General features: G+C 37.0%; 2 protein-coding genes across 3 annotated transcripts in view; one reads left to right on the forward strand and one right to left on the reverse strand.

Annotated features, from left to right (window-relative positions):
* Positions 1-14,133, reverse strand: part of LOC128857266 (NIF3-like protein 1) — a 36,134-nt gene extending 22,001 nt beyond the window's left edge. Inside the window, exons 1-3 of the mRNA XM_054092941.1 lie at positions 13,850-14,133; positions 13,615-13,746; positions 13,366-13,510 (exon numbers count right to left, since the gene is read on the reverse strand). Coding sequence (XP_053948916.1) covers positions 13,366-13,510; positions 13,615-13,746; positions 13,850-14,025 — 453 coding nt within the window. The 5' untranslated portion in view covers positions 14,026-14,133. The remainder of the gene's footprint in view (positions 1-13,365; positions 13,511-13,614; positions 13,747-13,849) is intronic.
* On the forward strand, positions 4,062-8,192 carry LOC128857263 (hepatic sodium/bile acid cotransporter-like). Of its 2 annotated transcripts, none has more exons than XM_054092937.1 (3): positions 4,062-4,241; positions 5,836-7,244; positions 7,319-8,192. In XM_054092937.1, the coding sequence occupies exons 2-3, from the start codon at positions 6,225-6,227 to the stop codon at positions 7,685-7,687; spliced, it is 1,389 nt and encodes a 462-aa protein (XP_053948912.1). In that variant the 5' UTR covers positions 4,062-4,241; positions 5,836-6,224; the 3' UTR covers positions 7,688-8,192. The 2 variants fall into 2 exon arrangements, with proteins under 2 accessions (XP_053948912.1, XP_053948913.1); XM_054092938.1 differs by lacking the exon at positions 4,062-4,241 and adding an exon at positions 4,259-4,607.
* Positions 14,134-18,269: the final 4,136 nt, after the last annotated feature.

An 18,269-nucleotide genomic window follows, 5' to 3' on the forward strand; every position in this document is an offset into this window, starting at 1 on the left:
TACGCGCCACCCTGTATACTTAAACACTTAAAAGCCACTAGCGTTTGTTTACATCGCACAATTTATCGGATATTAAAAGTTAGTAAAGCTTTTCAATGTACTTTTATTTACATATAAACGAGGGGAATGATTAAAGTTCGAATGCCCAATAGGAAAAATTGGAATGCACAATTTCGAATTACCCAACGGAATTGCGCTTTATAAAAAATACCCAGCTCAAATTTAGGACCGATTTCTCAATGAGCAGAAAAGTGTTATGCGAAACCAATGAAGAATATAAAATATAAGATTGTGCAGATTTAACACAAGGGCTGAAAAGTCCCAGGCCTAACATATAAAGGGTTTTCCAATAACAGGTGTTATTTTGAATAGCATTTTGAATAGAATTGAATATTTTATGGCCGGAATTGGATGGTATTGATCTGGACAACGTTTATTTTCAACAAGACGGCGTTACGTGCCACACAAGCAACGAAACCATTGATCTTTTACGGGAAAAGTTTCCGGACCGTGTTATCTCTCGAAGAGGTGATCACAATTGGTCAGCGACATCTTGTGATTTAACACCTTGTGACTTTTTTCTTTGGAGCCACGTGAAAGAGAAGATCTACGCCAACACCCCAGGGTCGATTCAAGACCTCAAAGATGGAATTCGTCAGGCTATCGAGGACATAGGGCAGCCACTTTGCAATTCGGTTGTGGAAAATTTCATGAAAAGGATATTGCCCTGTAAGCGTGGTCGTGGTGGTCATTTGCCTGATGTTATTTTCCCCTATTAACGACATACCTTTCTCTTTATAATGAAATAAACATCAGATTATTTATATTAAAAGATAGTATTTTTTTTTGAATATCAAAATAACACCTCTTATTAAAAAACCCTTTAGATGGCACTAGTTTTATTGCATTCACCTCTTTTTCGGTTAGTACTAACCTTAAAAAGACAGCTGTTAAATTTTCATGAAATTCTATTAAATAGTTCGTGGGTTATTGTGCTAAAATTGACACTACATTTGTTATTTTCAAAACGACCCAAAAGAATTTCGTGTTTTAATTTTACACCGCTTTTTGATGGGCGAAATTTCCGATCAAGCGAAACAACGGGTTGAAAAGTTTTATGGGGACTCCGCTCAATCAAAAACAACAATAAAACAATGGTTTGCCGACTTCAAACGTGGTCGAAGAGACACCGATAATGCACAACATAGTGGACGCCCAAATGAGGCGGTAACACTAGAAAACATAAAAATAATTACGTTGATGAATAAAGCTAATTTTAAGCAAAAAAAAAAACGTGTTTTCTTTGTTAGGCCCGGGACTTTACAGCCCATGTGTTAAATAAAAAATATGACATAAATGTAGATAAGATCTGTGAGAGAACTAATAAGAATGACGAAATAGTCTCCGATAGCTTACGTTAATGTAAAAAAGACGAAAATAGAAAAAAAGAAGGAGAAAGGAACATAAAAATGCAAACAAAAATTTGCAATTACGTTAGCTTAAGATCTGATTCTGCCAAATTCACTGAGCTCAGATTAGCGGTACTGCGATATGAGCACTCTCTCTCAATATTAATGTGTGACATAAACTTAAAAATAACAAAATTTAAGTTTAACAATGTATTACTAGCATCGTATTTGCTATTTGCGACTTACAAATTTGGTATTTTCACAGCAACTTTCATCAGTCTCCCTTTGGCATAGTAGTATTTTTATTTAAATTTCAAATATTCCGAGAATAAACTGAATTTTAATTTAGCTATTCTCGCTGTACTGACAACACTTTTTTCTGCTTACTACATAAGTACATACATACACACATACACACATACCAATAACGTCGAACGAGCTTTTCATTCATTACCTACATCTACAGGCACTTTTTAGAAAAAAAAATACTAATCGTTGCCTTGCTTATCTGGAGAGACCAACTACAATTGTGCTCACATAACTAAGTCACTTTATCTTTTTACAATATTTGCACTATTTTTCATGCTAAATTTATTTCGTTAATTTTTCATAAAAATATACTTCACTGTATATATAACCCATGAAAATCAAATAGAAAATTCACACAAATTTTTGAAAGACTTTCGAGCCTGCCCTTTATATGGGAGGAAAAAAGGCTCAAAATCGTATGCACAAAAATTTGTAAAGGGACTTCAAACTTTCATTTTACTATAATTAATCACCCGATTTTGTTTTTTGAATAACTATTTTACTAAATGAAAAAAAAAAAAAAAAATGATTTTGAGTGGTGGAATTCTTTATTTGAACTTTTACATTTTTTCTGTTAAGTGGAAAAGATGATATCCGTCAAGTGGCTGCCGCCAGTGCTGATACACAGTTGAGCCCGTTTTACTGCATTTTCCACGACTTTGCACTAAAAATTCCGGGTCTGTTCGCATTCCAGTCGAATATTTTCCTTAAGCACTGCGATTATCTGGGGCTTGTTGGCATAAGCCTGCGACTTCAAGTAGCCCCAAAGAAAGAAGTCTGAGATGGTTAAATCGGGCTATCTTGCTGGCCATGTAAATTGCAAAACGGGAAATTGCGCAACATTCACAATATCCATTGTGGCCCGTGCTGTGTATGCGCTTGCACCGTATTGTTGAAACCTCAAGCCACTACCTTCAAAGTCATTCCAATTCCGGCAGTAAGAAGCCGTTTATTATGGCCCTGTAGCGTTCACCAAAAACACCGATGACGTCTGGCAAAAAATACGGCCCAATCACTACTTCCACATGAAAGCATCCAACGCGGGTTTTTAGTGACCCAAAAATGAAGATTTCGCTTATTGACGTGACCGCTTAAGCGGAAATGCGCTTCGTCGCTCATGATGATTTCCGACAAAAAACCATTGCTAAGATTGAGAATGGCTTGACATTAACTGATGAACTGTTTGCGCTTTGTACGGAAGGTGTGTAAGCAGCTCAATAAAATTCGCTGCAGGGTTCATCTGGTTTTGCCCCATTGCGTGGGTCGCCGTCTGGTTGATGTTGTAGCGACATTGACAGCCACAGGCGCGATATTCTCAGCCGAACAATCAATACGGTGCCGTCCACGCCCGTTTGATTCCAGTCTGTTCGAATTGAGCAGTAAACGCCGGAATATTTGCTGGTTGGCGCGAAACAATTAGGAAATCCATGGTGAAAAGATTTTCAGAGGTGTGCTTTTGAACATACCGTTATTCGGTTCTGAGTGAATTTGACAGCTGATGGGCTGACGCCAGTTGGAATGTGTTTACAAAAAATACTAAGATTGTGTTGGTGATATACGCAAAAAATCAATATATGAAACGGCGTTGCCGTCTGAACAACGGCTGATTGGCATGCATGTGAAATGATGGTGTAGAATTTGGCTGTTGAATCTCCCCAGTGACGTGGCAGCCGAAGTTCCCCTCACAATTTTCTTTTCACCATAGTTAAAGAGCAAACTTTGTAAATCTACCATCCTTCGATTAGGAAATCGATGTCGATATTCGCGTTGCGCCAACACCACCGGACGATTATTGGCCATAAAAATCTACACGATTACTTCTAGCCAAGGCACACTCATTAAGGGTGTTATTAGACCAACAACAATGTTTTGAACGTTTGATTGTCAAAACAAAGTATTGGGAAAGTAGAAAACAAAGATGGAATTCGCCTTGCTTCATTCTGGGCTGACAACCACATGAAAGCGGCGAAAGGAAAAAAATCAGCTGATTTACCGATACCACCTTTAATAGATTCGCCTTGCTCCTCGCTCTTGCGGATAATTTTTTTTAATTTGTAAAGCTTTGTGAATTTTGCCCAAAGCTTGTAACTTTGATTTATACGGCTTTATTTTTATGCAATGAACTTTTTATGACAAAAATAATCTAGAATGAAAAATATTGCATTTAAGAGAGACAAAGTGTCTTAATTATGTGAGCACAAGGGTACATACATACATACATACGTATAGCATATAAACAAACCAAATATTTAAAATAAATACAAAACTTTAGTGTTTATACCTCGGAAGCTTTCTATCAATTAAGCCAAGCTTTGCCTTGTCGCAGATCATAATAAAATACAAACAGGTTAATTTTCCAGTTGCAAAAGTGCATTGATAGCAGAGGTTGTCGGTGCATTACGGCGATGCAGAAATCCAGTCATGATAAAAAAATGCAAATAAATTTGAGATTATAATCGGAGGCAAAAGCTTTGAGACACTACTTGCGTAGATGCAGTTCAATTAACACCGAATTAATTATTAGTGAGTGAAAGAAATTTGTTCGATTATACCACAAATTTTTGCACATAAATAAACAAATGTAAAAAAGTGAATACAATTAGAGTTTGATAAACAAATAAAAAAAAATTAATAAAATGTGCCCAGATTTGTCATCAGCTACTCATTAGTGAACAGTAGAGGTTTAGTTAACACACTTGAGATATCAAAGCATTACAGCATAACGAGGAAAGTGTCAATTGAAAGAGACACCGCTCTTGCGGTTGTGTTTTGAAAAAAAAAAAAAAAAAAATACAAATTAATAAAGCATTCGGCGACAGTGGCAGGCTAGTTTTTTATACCCGGCCAAGAGTATTTCTCTAGGAAACTTTCTTAACTTGGCGGTTGTTTGTAAGTCTATCGACTTAGTCGTGCCATAAGTTGTGTGACAAATTTTACTATGCATTCGGCGAAAATGAATTCGCAGAAAAAGGTTCCGTTATTTTTGCTTTTGTCCCCACGCATTGTCTACTCATAAATTATACTCAGTTTCGTGGCAAATTTCGCTTTGAAAACCTATTTCCAAAGTGGTGAGTCTTCTTCTTCTTTTCTGATTTCCCAGACTTGAAAACCTATTTCCAAAGTGGTGAGTCTTCTTCCTCTTTTCTGATTTTCACATCGGTGGCTACGTCAATAAGCAAAATTGTCGACAAGCAAATGCATCCACAACGAGTCACTGGTGCGGTTTTTGATCTGGCGGCATCATCGAAAATGTTTTTTCGAAAATGAGCGAGGAGCCGCGGGCACAGTAAATGGCGAGCGTTACCGTCACATACTTGATGAGTTGTTTCCAAAAATTGAAGAGGATGACATGAACGACATTTGGTTTCAACAGGACGGTGCAACTTGTCACACTGCCAAAGTTACACTCGAACTTTTGGCTACCGTTTTTGAATTCCGATATCAATTGGCCGCCTCGGAGCTGTGATTTAAGCTCGTTGGACTTATTTTTGTGGGGAGCCGTTAACGACAAATGCTATGCGAACCATCCAGAGACAATTGATGCTTTAAAACACGAAATCGAAGTTGCCATTCATGAAATTGGAGCCCAAACCATCGAAAATGTGCTTAAAAATTGGGTTGATCGAATGGCCTACTGTAAAGCCAGTCGTGACAGTCATTTGAACGATATTATTTTTCATTCATAAATGTCAATGTTCAATCTTTAAAATGAAAAAACAAAGTATGAAAAAATATTGATTAGATTGTTTTTTATAGCCGATTCAAAAAGCAAATTTTACATGGCCCACCCTGTATAAGGTTGAACCAAACGAAATACGAATTTGTTTATTTTTTTATTTGAATTAAATCTACAGTACAAAGTACCTTACATACCAGTAGAAAAACAACAAAAATGTAGTTTAAAATTTTTGTAAAAGCATATCTCGATAAATGAAAATCAGGCAACTGCGACTTGGCAAAGAACTTGAGTTCTCGAAGAGCGCGATTAATAAGGCATTGTTTGCCTAAATACTATGTAGTTTTATAGCTTTCCCGTAAAAAAACTTTTCGAAGACATTTTTAAAGAATTTATAGCGATATTGCAGTAATTCCCAATGCATTCATTTGATCTTTTCAGATTGTTTGTGCTAAATCATGATCGGCATATAATCGGCATGAATATCGGAAAGTAATTACGGAGTGTCATAAAAATCCACAGAACACAGATATGCACTAGGTGTATATAAGTACATATCGCCTGAAAAGCCATATACCAATCAAATAATTAGCAAAACGGCAAAGTCAACAATGATTAAATAATTCACTTCAGCCCATATAGTTGGCGCTTGAGCGCTCGCAACTTACGGTACAGAGGTACTCGTATTTACTAACCAATAATCAAATCATTACGTTTTCGATCTCCTGACGGTGAACACATTTGGTGCTAGTGAATTGGCATTTAGCGGCTAAATTGCATATTTTCGGAGCTATTACAGTGGAAACTGCGAAAAAAGAGAATATATCGAAATGCAGTACTTCTTACTGTGCGCAGTATTCGGCGCAACATTCATAGCAACGGCTGTAAGCGATGAAGTCGATAATGACCATTTGAAAGCGCCCGTTTGGTCAGTGCAATTTGAATATGAACAATTAAATATGACAATGACACACTCACAAAAAGTGTCTTTTATTATCACGGGCATTGAACCGTCTTGGAACCGTGATTTCGAATTACACGTGTGGCATGATAACGAAGCAGTTGCCTATGTAGAACGAGTTGAAACGGTATTCAGTAGCGGGGATGGAGAAACGGGGATGGTTAAAGGTAATTTTACTATCAAAGCCGAGCTTTTGGGGTATACACAAGTTTATGTGGAGCTACAACGGACCGGCTATGAAGCGGAAAGATCGCAGCAGTCCATGAAAGTGATTGTAACAAGATCAATGACACTGTTAGATATGATTTTCAACATCTCCGTGGGCTGCTTTGTAATGGTGATTTACGTTAATTTCGGAGCTGTGCTGGATTTGGAAGCTTTAAAGCGAATTGTGCTATGTCCAGTCGGACCGGTTATTGGCTTGTTTTGTCAATTTATGGTGATGCCCATACTAAGTTTTCTAATTGGCTATTATCTTTTTCGCGAAATGATCGAGTTACGTTTGGGTTTATTTTTCTTGGGCGTCTCACCGGCAGGCGGATCATCTAATATATTTGCTGTGCTGCTCAACGGTAATCTAAATCTGTCTATCACGATGACGGCGATCAGCAATTTAGCGGCCTTTGGCATGATGCCATTGTGGATATTCACATTGGGTGCACTGATTTTTCGCGATGGCAACTTTGCGATTCCTTACAAATCGATTGCCTCCATCTCGTGCACCTTGGTCGTGCCAATTGCTGTGGGCATTATGCTGCAAAAATATGCGCCCGAAGTAACGAAGAGAATATCCAAGTTGCTCAAACCCATCTCGTTGCTGCTCATTTTATCGATAACATTTTTCGGTTGCATACTCAACTCTTACATGTTTAAGCTGTTCTCACTGGAGGTAGGCCAAAAACTAGAGTCCTATGTAACAGCATATTTTTTTATAAGTTTCATATTTGTTTATGTCATTCACAGATTTTAATTGGCAGCTGTATACTGCCATGGTTGGGCTATATAATTGGCTGGCTTATAGCCACTGGCTTGCGACAACCACCAAAAGATGCCATCACCATTGCTATTGAGACGGGCATTCAGAATATTGGAATTGCGATTTTCATGTTGAATTTCACATTACCACAACCCCAGGCCGATATGACGAGTGCGGTACCAATAGCTAATTCATTGGTGACGCCACTGCCTTTGCTTCTAATCTACTTCTTAAAATTGTGTTTCTGTCGCAAGAGCGAGAAAGCAGTGGAGGAGGAGTCACCTAACAAAGAAACTGAACTGGTCGCGATTATGGAGAAAGGCCAAGAACAAGAAACTAAAAAGTTTCCACAATGAAATTAGTGCACCGATTGTGATCAATATATATTTTAAGTAAAACATTAGTCATTGTAATATACAACACTCATTTTTTATAGTACTAACAAAAGTAATTCCTAAGAAAAGTTTTTAAATAGTAGCCCAGCGGCAGGCAATGGCAAAGCTACGAGTGTATTTTTGCCATGAAAAAGCTCCTCAGAAAAAACATCTGCCATTCGGAGTCGACTTAAAACCGTAGGTCCCTCCATTTGTGGAACAACATCAAGACGCACGCCACAAATAGGAGGAGGAGCTCGGCCAAACACCCAAAAAGGGTGTACGCGCCAATTATTTATTTATTTTTATAAATGAAAAACGCAAAAACAAAAAAATGTAACGAAACAATTTTTTATAGGAAATAAAAAAAAAATTATATAAAAATGTTAATTTAATATTCTAACGTTTTTGTCATTGACTAGTGAATATGCAGCCATCTTGTTGTTGTAAAAGCAGTTTCAGTAATGTTGGCTCGATGGGCACTCATAAAACAGACAATCAAGGGAAAAATAATGAGAAAGAAACAATGGGCCTTTTCTTTCCGCCAAGACTTAGCAAGTGGCGAATAGAAGAAGCAACTGGTACAAAGGAACATATGTCGGCAACTGCCTACAGTTAGAATTTTCAAAAAATCGATTTTTTTTAATTTTATTTTCTTTATGTACATATAGGGTGGACCATGTAAAATTTGCTTTTTGAATCGGCTATAAAAAGAACTAATCAATATTTTTTGAAATTTTTTATTTTTATTTTGAAGATTGTACATTGTCATTTATGAATGAAAAAATAATATCGTTCAAATGACTGCCACGACTGGCTTTACAGTAGGCCTTTCGATCAACCCAATTTTTAAGCACATTTTTGATTGTTTGGACTCTAATTTCATGAATGGCAACTTCGATTTCGTGTTTTAAAGCATCAATTGTCTCTGGATGGTTCGCATAGCATTTGTCCTTAACGGCTCCCCACAAAAAATAGTCCAACGGGCTTAAATCACAGCTCCGAGGCGGCCAATTGATATCGGAATTTTGGCTGATTATTCGGTTTTCAAAAACGATAGCCAAAAGTTCGAGTGTAACTTTGGCAGTGTGACAAGTTGCATCGTCCTGTTGAAATCAAATGTCGTCCATGTCATCCTCTTCAATTTTTGGAAACAACTCGGTGAGCATGTCATGGTAACGCTCGCCATTTACTGTAACCGCGGCTCCTCACTCATTTTCGAAAAAAAAAAATGGCCCGATGATGCCGCCAGACAAAAAACCGCACCAAACAGTGGCTCGTTGTGGATGCATTTGCTTCTCTACAGTAACGTGTGGATTTTCTGAGCCCCAAATCTGACAATTTTGCTTATTGACGTAACCACCGATGTGAAAATCAGAAAAGAAGAAGAAGACTCACCACTTTGGAAATAGGTTTTCAATATTTCCCAATTTTGTTCAAGCGTATAGCGTCCCATTTCGTAAATGTCAAACCTTTAAGTAAATTATGAATATATTTGACATGTCGTTTGTGTTACCATTCTCAAAAAAATAAGTGGTTCAAAAAGTAAACGCTATATGGCCCACCCTGTATATTTAAGAATACACACAGAAAATGTAATATCGTTCCCGTGAATATTTTCGAAGTTACATGCAAATTTGAAAAGGCGTTTCAGAGTGCTTGTAAAGTGCTTTTCAAACTGTAAACGCGTTTTTCTCAAAATAGTGTTTTCAAAGTCGGTGACCAACATTACTCGAAAACGCCTGAGCCGGTTAGTGTGAAATTTTAACACAAAGTTCTTAAATACATATTTTAGTAATTAATCGACGATTTTTTCTCACCGATAAATATTTTTTTATAAAAAATTTAAGGTCGAAATTTTGCTCAAAAATCATTTTTTTTTGAGAAACCGCTATTTTTCAAAAAAATTTATTTTCCTTATTCCTTCGATGAATTACGATATTTAACATTACTTTAAAGAAATCTGTTTGGCTTTTTAATTTCAGGGGATCCAGTCCAGAGATATAGTGGTCACCGCAAAACGTCTTTTTTGAGAGTAGCTCTCGGAGATCAGCTGAAGCTTCTTTCCAAATAAATATTTTTACTAATACTAAGTTTTAAAATACAGTTAAAAAATAATATAATATGTGTGCAAATTTTTAGATCAATAAATTTAAGTTTTCTGAGAAAAAATTCTGGAAAATTCGTTTTTTTTCGGCCTTATAACTGTATATATCCCCTTAAATTACATGTGCTGGTAAGCCAGTGCGGTCAATGCGGCCTATAGCCATACTCGCTAGCGGTGAATCTTACTCGATATCTCTGTTGTTGCTTCCGCATGCAAATTTTTCGTTGAGTTAATCGAGCTTAGAGATAGCGAGCGGGGAAATGGCGAATAAAAGAGGCCTAATTACAAACTTGATTGCAAATTGCACAAATTATTTTGAGGATTTTTCATTGACATTTACAATTAACGATTATTTTTATATTACTTTACTTTTCCTATATAGGAAAACTTGTAAACAATTTTATGTACGAATTGAAGTGATAAAGGCAAGTACATAAGCTTGGCATACAATTTTGATAACAGCAGCAGATATTTGAATTTACTATAAATTTGTGTTGTTGTTTTTTTTACTTTCAATATATTATCGTTTGTCAATAAATTAACCAAGTACGGTGGCGATCAATAAAAATGCAACACTTCTACATCGAAAATCGGATCGTCTATGAACAGACGCAAACATTTCGCTGCGCGCAATAGAGATCGGTAACGAATAAATACAGAATTTCGATTGCAGGTTAATTCTAAACTAAATTCGTTGTTGTTGTTGTTGTGGCAGTACATCAAGCTCTGTCAATACGGTGTAGTCACCGGTCGTCATCGTCAATCTCATCTAACGGTGGGCGCAGGAAATATGCTGTTTCGACGGATTTAGTCCGAACGGAGAGGGTTGTAAAGTGAGTGGGTTTAAGTGGGCATATGAATAGGTGTTTAATGTTGTGCGAGGTAGTTTCCCATGCTCGGCACACGTTGAGTTAGTCGTGGCCAATTCTGCATAGGTTGGAGTTTAATCTACTTCCATGCAATTGTGCCAAGATAATGCGTTTGGACTCTACTGACGGCATTCGGGTGTGCGGAAGTTTAAGAAAGTGGTAAGAGATTCGCGCTGAATGTTGTTCAGTGTCTGTGTGGTCTAGTAGCTGTGTTAAGTCCTGGATTGCGTCAGTGCAGTTGAAGGGATGCCTGGGAGGTAGCTCAGCTTCTAGAAAATGTTGTTGTTGTTGGTATAGCAGCAATACTAAACCCTGCCAGTGTAGTGTAAATCACCGTTCATCTTCGTCTAACTCATCTAAAGGTAGGCACAGGAAGCTTGCTGTTTCGACAGATTGAGTCCAGAGGGAGAGGGGTGTTAGATGAGTGGGTTTGGTGGGGGATGTGAAAAGGTGGTTAGTGTCGTGCTGGATGCCTTCACATGCAGGATATATGTTTGGTATGTCGGTGTTGGACGTGAGGCATCAGTAGACGGCGGATGTCCTGATGACAGTAATCTGACGGTTTGGAAGTTACTTCATTAGTTTCCGGTGACCAGATGGGTGCTGCGTAATTCAGAACCAGCCTGACCAATTGCTTTAAATGCCGCCAGCAACATTTCTTTGTCTTTGCCCCAAGTACTACGGTTAGCGATTTGATGACCTTGTTGCCATTTTGGATCTTAGTGGCAATTGCGATTGCATGCACCGAGAAGGAGAGCAAATTGTCGGAGGTGACTCTTAAAATTTTGTGGGATTATTGGTGTATCATCGACTTTGACCTTTAACAGTAGTTTAACCCCTATCGGTGGTAATTAAAGTCGTCGTGGATTTAGTTCGCGATACCTGGAGATTCCTCGCAGTGATGAAGCGAGAAAGACTGGCTTGATAGTTGCTCCTTTTGGGACACAAGCCATCTATGCCATTATTGAGTAATTGTCGGCATAAAAAACTCTGGTGGTTGAGGAAGCTTCGAGATGTAGAAGTTGAAAAGCAAAGGTGAAAGAGCACCACACTGCAGCACTATTTGCTTTATCCCCTTCAATCCCAGTCGGTTTTCTGTAATGGCGCTGAACCTCATCCTCAAACTACATTCATTTCAAGGTTTGTTTTTAGTTCGCTTTTTTTTCAAATTCGTCACCTAAATGAATCCCGCATTAATATCCAAACATATAATTGAAATAAGTAATTTTTATGAACTTTAATTGGTGATTGTACTTTACCGAAACGCGTGATTTTTATTTGAATAAACAACTTTCTCATCCGTAAGGATTGGCCGAATAATTAATGCACTCACAACAACAAAACAACTCTTTCAATGTGTTGAAATATACCTCTAATTATTTTCTGCACTTAAAAAAAAAAATTCATAGCGTTCCTATGACTAATAGACTATTAGCGTTGGGTTAATATATATACATTCATACGTATGTACAGTGGTCACACAATTTATTCGTACACCCGCCGTAGCTTTGCGCAAAATATATGTTGTGACAATATATTTCTTTTGGGCCACTATAAGAATGTTACATTCCTGATGAATTGCTGCAAACAAAACTCCCGTTATTTCAACTCCCACTGAAGGATTCCAAGGAAAGCAGGCAGACGTAGCAAAATGCTGCAAAACATTTATTCGTTCACTTTTCGCTCATGATATTGTTGTTGCAAAATTAACAGTAAAAATCGTTTGTGTTTTTACTAAAATTGCTGAAAACGAAATAAAATTGGGTTTTCTTAGTTTTAATCGCCGATTTAGTTTCAGTTGCGCGTAATATCTCGATTGAAGGTGACAAAATGGGACGAACTGCGGATTTAGCATTAGAAATGTGTAAACTTGTTATTAAATTGTACTTGGAAAACAAGTCTCTGCGCGAAATTGACAAATCGCATTCTACGGTGCAAAGTCTTACTGCTACTTACGTTAATACCGGTAAATTGGAAGCTAATTACCACCAAGTCGGAAGGAGAAAAATATTGACTCCACGTGAGGAACGCAACATAGTAGCATCAGTTGCGCAAAATCCAAAAGTCACCTCCACAATACTATGTCGAAATATTCAAGAGTCTCTGCATAAAGAAGTAAGTCTGGGAGCTCTTAGAAAGGAGATTCAGAAAGCGCAAAATAACATCAAAGGCGTCATTAAAGACAGCTTTGGGTGTTGACTGGAGGAAAATTGCAGCTAATGAAAGCAAAATATTGGTGAAAAGTATGCAGCGACATTTGGAAGCAGTTATTAAAGCTAATGGCGGCCCAAAAAAGTACTGAATACTCGTTTTTTCTATTTTTTTTTTTTTAATATTCTTTGCATGGCTACGTAAGAATAATATTTTTGCATAAAATTGTGCCTTACTTCGTTATTGCCTTAAGTTCTCTAATTCCAGAAATGAATTTGGACATTTTTGTTCCTTAAATATTGTATAAATATGTTTTTTTACGAATATATTAAAATTTGTTCTTTTGTATAAATTGTTCTACGTATCAGTTGTATCTGTTTATAAACTGGGAGTGTACGAATAAATTGTGTGACCACTGTATATCATATCAGAGAGTTCTGGCAAAGCAAACACAACTGAACCACTGAAATTCTTCAGTTCTCAAACCAAATTAAGTTAATTTCTGATCTTCAGCTTTCGCCAAATTATCTTACCTCTATGGGCTGCATATCTACACACGGCAGTGCAGAGGACAGCCAGTCGTTCACTCCTCCAGGCACAGCATCCCAAGTTGTGTGTGGTGAATATAAAGCAATACCTTCTGCTAGGCAAATTGAAACAATTCGTTCCTTCCAGTTTCTATAGAGGGAATACAATATTGGGCATCAGATAAATGCCAGATATGTTTTCGTACTTTCTATGCATGATATTATACATACACATGTACATATGTATCAACTTACTTTTGTGTAATACGTTTAAGTGGTGCAAATATTGGTGGATGATAAGAGACAATCAGGTCGGCGCACTGATCAACAGCTTCCTGCATAACACGCTCCGTCAAGTCGTTGGTTAGCAGAATATTGCGTACGGATCTTTAAAAGTAAAACAGTGCATACATACATATATTTGTTTGTATGCATGTACAACATATTATAATCACTGCTAAAAATAATTATTTGTATAGCTGGGTATTACCTTTCCCTATGAGGTTCGATCAGGAGGCCCACATTATCCCACTTTTCGGCTAAATTAAGTGGTGCAAACTTCTCCAGCTCGAATACAACATTTTGCAAAGTTCTTCCTCGAGGCATTGTGGCTAAAGTGCGTTTAAAAACTAACGGCGCAGTGATGGTAAGAAAATTGGTAATCATAAAAGGAACTCAAATTATGCTTAAAAATCACTCAAATTTATTTAAAAAAAACAAGGTAAATACAAATATGTACTCGACGATGATATCACTGCAGAAACCAAAAAACCGGTGAAGACAAATAAAAAACAGCTGTTCTCCGCCAGTGATGCGTAACATGCGCAACAGGCAATCGATTGCGATACTTGATAAATGAGGTATTTGAAAATTAAAAAAGAACGAAACAAAAACCAATCATAATAAATCACTAATTTTTATTAATTTGATATTTACCGGTTTGTTCTCTCTTAAAACTGTCTGCCTGAGTCCAGGAAACGTTAAAAGCAAGTGAATTAAACTGAATCGTACGAAAAATCGATAATTCCTCTAACGAAATGACTCTATTTGACCACAGCTGCATTGCACAGCTTGTATTGATCAATAATATTGACGATGGCTAGACAAATTTTGTTGTGAGCTGTTATATTGATGGTAACTTGCTCATTTGAGAAATTCTATTTTGTATTTTAATTTTAGTTTTTTAATTTCAATTTCACTATTTATATAATTTTTTTATTAATTTTCCACAATTCTCAAAACAGTATAAACATGAAGCGATTTACTAAGCGATTCAATATCGCTTTCAACAAAATCGTCTGTGTAAATTGTGTTTAAATTTTCTAAAAGGCGATAAAATCCGTTGCCCCACAACAGGAAGGAGATTTGTTGTTTATTCAATTTGGTTTACTTCTGCACATATCACCAGAAGCGTCCAACAGTTCACGCTGACCTATTCATTTCCTGACTCATAGTCTGGAATCACTTAAAGGACCTCCTCTTGTAAATGTAGTTTAAGAGAATTCTATTTTAAGATTACTGTATCATTAGTATTCCGTCGAATACGTTCTGTGCCTACTTACATTACCACACAGTAGAAAATTTCAGGTGCAATCAGTAGAAAATTGTTAAAAAAAATTTTTACACATTTTTTCTATTACATAAAAATAACATAACTGTTAAATTTTTCTCCAAAACTTCACTTGAATCCCGCGATCGGTGTAATTTTGCATTCTGGGATTTTTGGAGAAATTTTAGTCAAAATAAGTACAACAAATATAAGGTAAAAAATTATTTAAAATATGTAAAAAGAATTATATGGCAGCATCATTCTCTCACGGCTCTCAATTTACGTAAAATACAGGGTGCCGGTGGCAGAATTATGAAATAAAAACTTAATTAAAAAAGAATGATAAATATTTATTTAAATCACTATTATAAAGAACACAAGAGCGGATTTTATTTTTTAAAAACTATTACTACTAAATGTTAACCGCTACGCGTACACTCTTGGAATTTGCCTCCGTACGCCGTGCCACTCGTTGAGTGTTGAGATGGTCGCTGGGTTTGTTTCATACATTTTACTTTTGAGATACCCCCACAGAAAAAAGTCCATAGGGTTAAGGTAGGTCAATCCTGTGGCCAGGGTATGGTATGTAACCGAAACGGCTTATTAGTTTGTTGGTGAAAAAAATGAGACTGTATCGCCACAATCTCTCACGTCATGTGCGGCGTAGCGAAATTTTTTGAAATCATGTGCGTGTACTGAAGGAAGGATGTTCTCCCATTATCGACAGAAAATAATCGTTCAGCATGCGCCGATAAGAGACATCGTCCAAAGCAATTGCTTGCCTTCGACGCTTTTCAAAAAAATATGATCCAATTATTTCACTGCTTGATAACGTACATCTACCCGTAATTTTGGGACTGTAGCTGTTGATATTTTAATGGCGGAATCTGTTCTTTAGGGGACCAATAACGGCAATTTTGCTTATTAACACTTCCATTCAAATGAAAATAGTTGTTGGAAGTCCCAGACAGCTACTCTCTTGCGTTGAGAAGAAAAACATACGAAAAGCTCTATTTCTTTGGTATCGGACTATATATACAGTGACTCACAGCTTATTTGATGCAGGTAATACTTTTTTAGAAACAAGAAAATGACTCGTTTATTAAATTTAATAAAAAAACCTATACGACTTGTAATGAGATATGTATGTACTGTTAACCACTGCAGAAAGAACAATAACAAAATAAAGCTTGCTGAAAAAATATAGAAACAAATAGTTTTCTCATGAAAATATGCTCACAGCTTAAATGACGCAGTGTACTTTATATTTTCTCTGGGAATGCAATAACCGTAACTTTTATTTTTTCTGTTTAGCTTAGCGTCTTAAGTCATTCTCAAAAAGTTTTTGTAAAGAAAAGTTGAAAAAAATTTAAATTTTTTAAAATGCAACGAAAAATTGCAGAAATTGTTGCTTTTAGTTCCTCAACTGTCTAGCACATTATAGAAAGGTTTCGCCACGAAAACAGGATAGAAGATAAGGGCAGATCTGCGGCAAATAAAATATTCAATGATGCATATAAAAGGTGGTTAAAGAAAAACCCGATTTACAGAGTTTCATTGAAAAGTAATGAGCCTTCCCGCGCGGAGCGTCTGCCAAGCGATCAACCGAATCGGCTGGTGGGGGAAAATGATCGTTGGACCTTCCCCTTCCACTAGAAACCGGTCCCAGTTCGCTGGCAACGGCGGTGCAGTCAACATCGCTCCGCGCGTGAAAGCTGTTTTAAGAGTGTGTTAGGATTTTGCAGTGGCTAAAATGCAGCGATCGTTGGAGCAACGTTACTCGATAAAATTTTGCATAAAGCTAAACAAAAAGTTTGTACCTCCAGGAAGCACTGTAAACGCGGCATTTTACAAAGAAGTGCTCCTTCGGCTGAAAAACCGCGTCGCCCGGGTTCGGCCCGACCTCGTCAACAATTGGGCCCTTCATCACGACAATGCGCCGGCGCACACCGCCTTCCTCTGCACCTCTGCATTGGCCAAGATATTTAAAAAATGTTTCCTGCAGTGGAAGGACCGCTACCAGCGGTTTATTGACGCTCAAGGATCCTATTTTGAAGAATATTAGTTAATAAACCAAAGACTGCCCGAAATAAGCCGTTGATTAATGCTCGTAATAGAAAGCAAATAATAGTTTTGCAGACAACATTTGAACAAAGACATTTCGTTCTGGAAGTCCGTGGTTTTTGCGGATGAAAGCAAATTTAACCTTTTCTGATGGGTCTGATGGGAAGTCCTGCGTTTGGAGAAAACCGAACACTGCGTTTCAACCATGTAGATTGCGCTCTACAGTTAACCGCGGCGGGGGCAGTGTGATGGTATGGGGTTGTATGTCCTATTCAGGCGCCGGAAATTTTACATTTATCGAGAGAAACACGAATAAAGAGATGTATCTGGATCTGCTAAAAGATAATTTAGTACAAAGTGCGGATAAAATGGGCACTCGGGATTCGTTTAGGTTCGACCAAGACAACGATCCCAAGCATACGTCTGGTATTGTAAAAACTTGGCTTATCTGGAACTGCCCACATGTAGTACAGACACCTGCACAGAGTCCAGATCTCAACGTTATTGAGAATTTGAGGTCAGTGCTGGAAAATAAAATAAGAAACCACAATATTTCTAATGCTTCTGATCTTAAATGGGCACTACAGGAAAAATGGGATAAAATTTGTTCCGGTTTTGCAGCAAAACTTGTAGAATCTATGAATTCCCGGTTAAAAGCTGTTCTGAATTAAACAGGATACCCCACTAACTATTAGCCGTAATCATGAAATCGAAATATTAACGTGTTTCTGTTTTTTGAATACTTTTAATTTGGTGCATCATTTAAGCTGTGACCTCAAAACTGTAACTGAATTATTTTAATTTGCCATATCTTTCTTATGAAGAAATATTTTTTTTATTAAATAAAAAGAGTTACAATAAAAAAATATAAGATTTTTTTCTGTAATGGAAATACAATAAAATATATTTGATATTTTAATAATTTTTTTTGGCTGCATCAAATAAGCTGTGAGTCACTGTAAGTTGATTCGACAGTTTGAGTAAACATCTTTAAGCTCTTACGTAAATTAAGTGAAGTTTACATCTAGAATAATGGCATTATAAGTGTACAATAATAAAGATTTTGGCACGAAGGTGTTTTTGAGCAGGTATAGTATGGGTATATTCAGAAACGCATTATAAATGCGCAGTAATTGCAGCGCTGGCAGTACTGCCAATGTGACAAGTGTTGCAATTGATAGATTGGCAGTATTAAAATTTTTCCTGCAAATAATGCGCGACGTTTGATACAAAAATGGCGTTTTGGAACGCGATGCATTTGCAGTACTGCCATATTTGCATTTCTGAACGCATTGCC

This window comes from Anastrepha ludens, chromosome 3 (assembly GCF_028408465.1).
Source record: "Anastrepha ludens isolate Willacy chromosome 3, idAnaLude1.1, whole genome shotgun sequence".
Classification (NCBI taxonomy): domain Eukaryota; kingdom Metazoa; phylum Arthropoda; class Insecta; order Diptera; family Tephritidae; genus Anastrepha; species Anastrepha ludens.